The sequence below is a fragment of the Stigmatopora nigra genome, unplaced genomic scaffold (genome assembly GCF_051989575.1).
Source record: "Stigmatopora nigra isolate UIUO_SnigA unplaced genomic scaffold, RoL_Snig_1.1 HiC_scaffold_43, whole genome shotgun sequence".
Taxonomy (NCBI): Eukaryota; Metazoa; Chordata; class Actinopteri; order Syngnathiformes; family Syngnathidae; genus Stigmatopora; species Stigmatopora nigra.
The window spans coordinates 140,001-147,415 of NW_027551622.1; the positions used below are offsets into that span (position 1 = coordinate 140,001).

The 7,415-nt window shown below is 42.0% G+C and overlaps 1 protein-coding gene across 2 annotated transcripts in view; it reads right to left on the reverse strand.

Moving 5' to 3' along the window:
- tgfb2 (transforming growth factor, beta 2) overlaps positions 1-914 on the reverse strand; it is a 46,318-nt gene extending 45,404 nt beyond the window's left edge. Inside the window, exons 1-2 of one of the 2 annotated variants that reach the window (XM_077711829.1) lie at positions 243-914; positions 1-169 (exon numbers count right to left, since the gene is read on the reverse strand). The exon at positions 1-169 is cut by the window's left edge and continues 157 nt beyond it. In XM_077711829.1, coding sequence (XP_077567955.1) covers positions 1-169; positions 243-259 — 186 coding nt within the window. In that variant the 5' untranslated portion in view covers positions 260-914. The other variant, XM_077711828.1, reaches the window with a different exon arrangement.
- Positions 915-7,415: the final 6,501 nt, after the last annotated feature.

Below are 7,415 nucleotides of genomic sequence, written 5' to 3' on the forward strand. Positions count from 1 at the left end.
CACGTCCTCGGGGTCAGGGAATTCTTCTGGGGGATTGCCAAGTTTGAGTTTGCTAAGGATCTGGTCCCGGACAGCCTCGATTCGCTTCTTTTTTAATTGCTCCATGTCCAATATGCTGCACGTTGACAAACTGAGCGCAACAGTGATTAAACCTAAAGTGAGGAGAAGGCTGAAAAAGCACAGGTTCATCTTTTCCACGGGGGATGAAACAACACTTAAAAAAAATAAAAAAAATTAATTACATTAAAAAAATCACCATTCACAATAAGTGTCTAAACAGTCACCAATGGCACACATTTCAGGGAGAAAAATATCAAGCCTGTAGTCCTTCAGATATGAAAAAAAATGAGTTTCATAAATATAAAACGGCTCGCTAGCTGTTTTATCTAGATGCCTTTTAAGAAAGACGCCTGTCATCGATTGGAACGGGATCAGCGCTCATTTAACGGTGATGACAAATCTCGTGCGCGTGCAAGGTATTTTTTTGATTGTGTTGGCCGCCATTAAACTGGTCAAAAGATCCAAACTAAAAAAGACTGGAAAACGCCCGAATAGTTAGAATTGGTCGACTGTGCCGTTTACGACAGGAGCACAACACGCTCGCTGCTTGAAGTGTTCGGTTCACTATCGCGGCTTCCAAAACGGCATCACAGATGTCTACCAAAATACAAATTCACAAAAAAACAATCCATTCCACAAATATATGTCTTCTGTTGTAATAGTCGGCTTTTGCTTCTGCCTGACAACACCGTCGGGCTGTACGGTGATTCCCTCAGTAAAATCCAAACAAACGTTCCAATCCGGTGCGAAGCAGCTGATGATCACACTCCTGTGCGATGTCTTGACGTTCTTCTTGCCCGTTCTCCTGGTCGTCTCTAATGTGTGCCAGGCAGCGTATCTCTGTGGCCACTTGAAAGATATTTATACAGGACAATCATACCACGTGTTCCGCCACCACCCAAACCCGCACCCTTGCAAAACTTTGGCAGTGGAGGATATACATTGAATCCATTTTAAATGGGACCTTTTCCTTAACCTTTCAATTTATAATTGATATTTTTAATTAATTGATGTAATACTTGTGTACATGTGTACACGTGTACACGTGTACACATGTACATGTGTACATGTGTACATGTGTACATGTGTACATGTGTACATGTGTACACGTGCACGTGTACACGTGTACACATGTACACATGTACAAATGTACACGTGTACATGTGTACACAAGTATTACAACAATTAATTTAAAAAATCAATTATGTACATGAGTACATGCGTACTTGTGTACGTGTAATTGTGTGTGCGTGTGTATTTGTGTGTGTACACTTGTGTGTGTGTGTACTTGTGTGTGTATGTACTTGTGTGTGTACTTGTGTGTGTGTACTTGTGTGTGTGTACTTGTGTGTGTGTACTTGTGTGTGTGTACTTGTGTGTGTGTACTTGTGTGTGTGTACTTGTGTGTGTGTACTTGTGTGTGTGTACTTGTGTGTGTGTACTTGTGTGTGTGTACTTGTGTGTGTGTACTTGTGTGTGTGTACTTGTGTGTGTGTACTTGTGTGTGTGTACTTGTGTGTGTGTACTTGTGTGTGTGTACTTGTGTGTGTGTACTTGTGTGTGTGTACTTGTGTGTGTGTACTTGTGTGTGTGTACTTGTGTGTGTGTACTTGTGTGTGTGTACTTTTGTGTGTGTACTTGTGTGTGTGTGTACTTGTGTGTGTGTGTACTTGTGTGTGTGTGTGTGTGTACTTGTGTGTGTGTGTGTGTACTTGTGTGTGTGTACTTGTGTGTGTGTGTACTTGTGTGTGTACTTGTGTGTGTGTACTTGTGTGTGTGTACTTGTGTGTGTATGTACTTGTGTGTGTGTGTGTGTACTTTTGTGTGTATGTACTTGTGTGTGTATGTACTTGTGTGTGTACTTGTGTGTGTGTATGTATGTATGTGTATGTATGTGTATGTGTGTACTTTTGTGTGTATGTACTTGTGTGTGTATGTACTTGTGTGTGTACTTGTGTATGTGTATGTATGTGTGTGTATGTATGTGTATGTATGTATGTGTATGTATGTATGTGTATGTATGTGTATGTATGTGTATGTATGTGTATGTATGTGTATGTATGTGTATGTATGTGTATGTATGTGTATGTATGTGTATGTATGTGTATGTATGTGTATGTATGTGTATGTATGTGTATGTATGTGTATGTATGTGTATGTATGTGTATGTATGTGTATGTATGTGTATGTATGTGTATGTATGTGTATGTATGTGTATGTATGTGTATGTGTATGTGTATGTGTATGTGTGTGTGTATGTGTATGTGTATGTGTATGTGTATGTGTATGTGTATGTGTATGTGTATGTGTATGTGTATGTGTATGTGTATGTGTATGTATGTGTATGTGTATGAGTATGTATAGGTGAATGTGTCTGTATGCGTGTGTATGTGTATGTGTGTATGTGGATGTGAATGTGTATGTGAATGTGAACGTTAATGTGTATGTATGTGTATACGTGTATGTGTAAATGTGTATATGTGTATATGTGTATATGTGTATATGTGTATATGTGTATATGTGTATATGTGTATATGTGTATATGTGTATATGTGTATATGTGTATATGTGTATATGTGTATATGTGTATATGTGTATATGTGTATATGTGTATATGTGTATATGTGTATATGTGTATATGTGTATATGTGTATATGTGTATATGTGTATGTGTGTATGGGTATGTTGGGTTTATACGGGAAACACCAATATTAATTGAAAAGATTATTGCTCAGCAAGCAATACCATAAAACTATAGGGAACTCTTTTATATTGGGTTTGACGTCTCCATATGGTTTCAATTGAGACTAAACCATCTTACAAAGGATTAGAATAAACTACCAGACAAGGGAAAATACGATGGGATCTAACAACTCCCTCAATCACCATTCTTTTGGGGAAAAGTGTTTTTACAAATGAAAAAACGTGTCCTACTTGTACAGAAAAAAAATATTGAAACAGTGTTTATCCTGTTACGCAGCAAATAGGAAGTCAATTTTTCCACTGTTTAATCATTTTACCTGCTTAAACCTTACAGGGCATGGTCTGAAGCTGGGGGCGATAAATGAGACGTGGTGTACCGGCGTTCTAAAACAAACTACACCCCTGATACCACGTTCTGGCTTATGGTGGCGGGGTGGTAGATAAATTATACGACTCCAGCCGAAACGCGGCAGGACTAGGTACTTTGGTCTCACTGCTCTTACCGGTGTCTGTTTTTCCATCCACAGTGGAGGAGATACAATTGGCTGCTCAGAATTAGGAGGTGCTGAAGGGTCGACCCTCCCGACATCGTCGAGAGGCATGGAGGGAAGGAGATCCAACATACATTGATGCGATTGGGATCCCCCGGGGCGTACCAGATGAGTATAAGCTGGCTGATCAGATCGCAGCAGGTTGGGAGTCTATCTTCCTTCTAATCACCCCAAACAAAAATGTGGATAGAATAAATTACTTACATTACAATGTCCAAAACTTGGAAATTATGTTAAACAGGGATTTGTGGCCATGAAGGAACAACTGGCAGCTACCAGTCTGATGGCGTTCCAGGATCGCATAGCGGTGGATATGATCCTTGAAACAGGGGGCGTGTGTGCAATGTTTGGAAAACAATGTTGCACCTTCATACCGAACAACACGTCACCCAGTGGATCTCTCACCAGGGCCATTACTGGCCTGCAAACACTGAACCGCAATATGCAAGAACATTCTGGAGTAGATACGTCCGCATTGTCAGATTGGTGGGATAAGACATTTGGAAAATATAAAGATTTGGCTACATCCTTCGTGGTGACTATAGGCACAATTACCGCTATCCTAACATTGTGTGGGTGCTGTATTATCCCCCGTTTGCGCTCCTTGCTAAGCCGACTTATAACTACTGCAATTGCCCCTACAAATTCTAAAGTACATGAGTGGTATCTTATGGGACGGTTTGGGGAAAGCAGTGATGTCCAGGAGTACGGTAAATCCGAGGACCAATTGGACGAATATAATTATGTTCTTTCTCTTTCAGACCAGCCATGGGAGTAAGGAGTAGGCGGGAAAAATCACAGTCACCCGACATTACCATTTCGTGATTACTAAGAAATGATTAATAACATACATATTATAAAAACCGGGGAATGTTGGGTTTATTCTGTATTACTATTATAAATATAGTTGTATTAATTCATTTTTTTGTTAAATCATTCTCTTTCTATTTTCAAAGTGTTGTGAGGTCACGAATAACCGCCAAGTCATCTTTAACCCGGACGGCCTGTTCCAGGATGGTTATAAAAACAATCCACCCAATCTGGGTCCTTGAGATTTGGTAGTCCCTTTGTGACGAGGCCAGGAGTATTCGGCCAATAACAAGAATGTTGTTTCTGTTATTTAACCGTGCACTTCGGGTTTTTCTTTATGGAATTATTATATGATTATGATTATATTATATGATTCTTAGGTCAAGGAAGTTGCATAATTGTTCTAATCTAAATGTTGTTAGGTCTAGTCTCCTGTTTTTGTTATTGGTAAAATACTTTGATTGTTATTGTAGTCCCAGATGTTGTTTTTACTCATACGTGATGGAATGATCAACAACTCTGTAAATTGTTTTGATTCATGGCAATAAGAGTCGTACGAAAATGTCTATTCGATGAGACGTTCGGAAGTTGTAGGAGAAACTTGCTGAATCTCCCCTCTGAGGTTTTACCTGTTATCCATTCTATTTAATTAAATGTCAATAATTGAATAAGATGTCTGCCTGCAGTTATTGATAATTACGGACGAAGGTAATTATTAATGAACCTAACAGGTATATGTGTGTATATGTGTGTGTGTGTATGCATGTGTGTATGTGTATATGTGAAATGTGTATATGTGTATATGTGTATATGTGTACATGTGAAATGTGTATGTGTATATGTGAAATGTGTATGTGTATATGTGAAATGTGTATGTGTATATGTGAAATGTGTATGTGTATATGTGAAATGTGTATGTGTATATGTGAAATGTGTATGTCTATATGTGTATATGTGTATATGTGTATATGTGTATATGTGTATATGTGTATATGTGTATATGTGTATATGTGTATATGTGTATATGTGTATATGTGTATATGTGTATATGTGTATATGTGTATATGTGTATAATAGTATATGTGTATATGTGTATATGTGTATATGTGTATATGTGTATATGTGTATATGTGTATATGTGTATATGTGTATATGTGTATATGTGTATATGTGTATATGTGTATTTGTGTATTTGTGTATTTGTGTATTTGTGTATTTGTGTATTTGTGTATTTGTGTATTTGTGTATTTGTGTATTTGTGTATTTGTGTATTTGTGTATTTGTGTATTTGTATATTTGTATATTTGTATATTTGTATATTTGTATATTTGTATATTTGTGTATTTGTATATTTGTATATTTGTATATCTGTATATCTGTATATCTGTATATTAGTGTCAGGCCTCAGACACGACTGGTGGCAAGGTGTTCCAGACCAACCAATCACTGGCCCAGCTCCAACGAGCGGAGTGGCGCCAGGTGGAGGCAATCAAGGTTATGCCTGGATATAAGGCCACCGGATACCCAACCAGCTGCCGGATCGTAATCCCAGCTCGCTCGCTGAAGCAACCCCTGGCACATGCCATGGTTCTATGTTGATTCATTGCCCCTTTTTCGCCCAGGAACTACCAAAGGATACCAAAGGATAAACGACCCGGATTGGAGGAGAACTACCCAGGATATCGACAGGATTGGACTTTGAACTACGGCAAGAGACAGACTGGCAAAAGGAAGAAGGAACAGCCAGGAGTTCCTACAGGACACGAACTGTATATAGTAGAATTGAGCACGTATAAATAAAGGTGAACAAAGAACTGGACTTCTATCTCGCCTGCTTTGGGGCCATTTACAAGATCATAACAGTACGATCCGGTCATTAAAAGCATGGATCCCGCGGGCGCAGATGGAGCGTCGAACAACCTAGCTACAGGAGGTACGGACCAGCAAACCAGAATGATGGAGTACCTCTGTACCGAGATGGCAAACATGGCGCAGCAAATAAGAGCCTTACAGGCTCAACAGACGCCCTTGCCGTCCTCTCCGGGGACACAGCCCTACACAGTGGCTCCCGAGGTAACTCAGATATTGCCATACCACCAGCCCAAGGCTTCCCCTCCCGCCCCTTACAGTGGGGATATGGGCGCATGCCATCATTTTCTATTTCAATGCCGGCTGGTGTTCCAACTGGAATACCGCTCATACCCCTCTGACGAATCCAGAATAGCTTACCTGATCGGGTGTCTTCGCGGTGAAGCCCTGGCGTGGGCGAACATGGTATGGGATCAGGACCCACACTTATGCTCGTCCTACGAACTGTTCACAAATGAGATGTGCAGGATTTTCGATCACCCGGTGGGCGACCGGGAGGCAGCTGATCGTTTAGACGCCTGTAGGCAAGGGTCCAGGAGCGTCGCTAAATATGCCGTGGAGTTTCAAATCCTGGCCCCCGAGAGCACGTTTAATGATAGTGCCCTCCGGCACATATTCCGGAAGGGCCTAAATGTGATTATGAGGGAGGAGTTGGCAATCCGAGATCAACCAGGTTCCCTGAAAGAGCTCGTGGAGTTGGCCATACGGATCGACGGCCAACTACAGAGACAACAGGAGCAGCGACGGGGCGATTCATGGAGGGGCGCCGGAGTTGGTCTTCGACGCTCGCTTCCGGGTTCCCCCGCAACAACGACGCCAACCCCTCCTGTGACGACGTCAGAGCCTATGCAAATAGGACGTGCTGGTTTGTCGGAGGAGGAACGCTCACGACGCCGCCAGTATTCTCTGTGTTACAATTGCGGCCAGGGAGGCCACTTCTCGCGGTCATGCCCTGCCCGCCCGGTAAAAGGGAGGGCTCACCATTAGTTAGGCAGGTCATGGTGAGCCAGGCCATTGGGGAGTCCCCCCATCGTTGTATCCTGCCAGCCTCCCTTTCCTGGGGGGGAAGAATTCTTGACACCACAGCCTTTGTCGACTGCGGTGCGGACGAGAGCTTCATCGACCGCAGCTTGATTGCAGAACTAGGAATTGGGACCCGGACTATCGAGAAGCCTCTTAAGATTACTGCACTGGACGGACGTACCATTGGCAAAGTGGAACAACGCACCGACCCCGTCCTACTGCGCTTGTCTGGAAACCATCAGGAGAAGGCATGCTTCTACGTCTTGGACTGCCCGGAGGCGGCTATTGTGCTGGGCCTTCCTTGGCTAAAACGGCACAACCCAAGAATCGACTGGGAGGTTCCCAAGGTGGTGTCCTGGAGTCCATCATGTCATAACAACTGCCTCCAGGCAGCCCAAT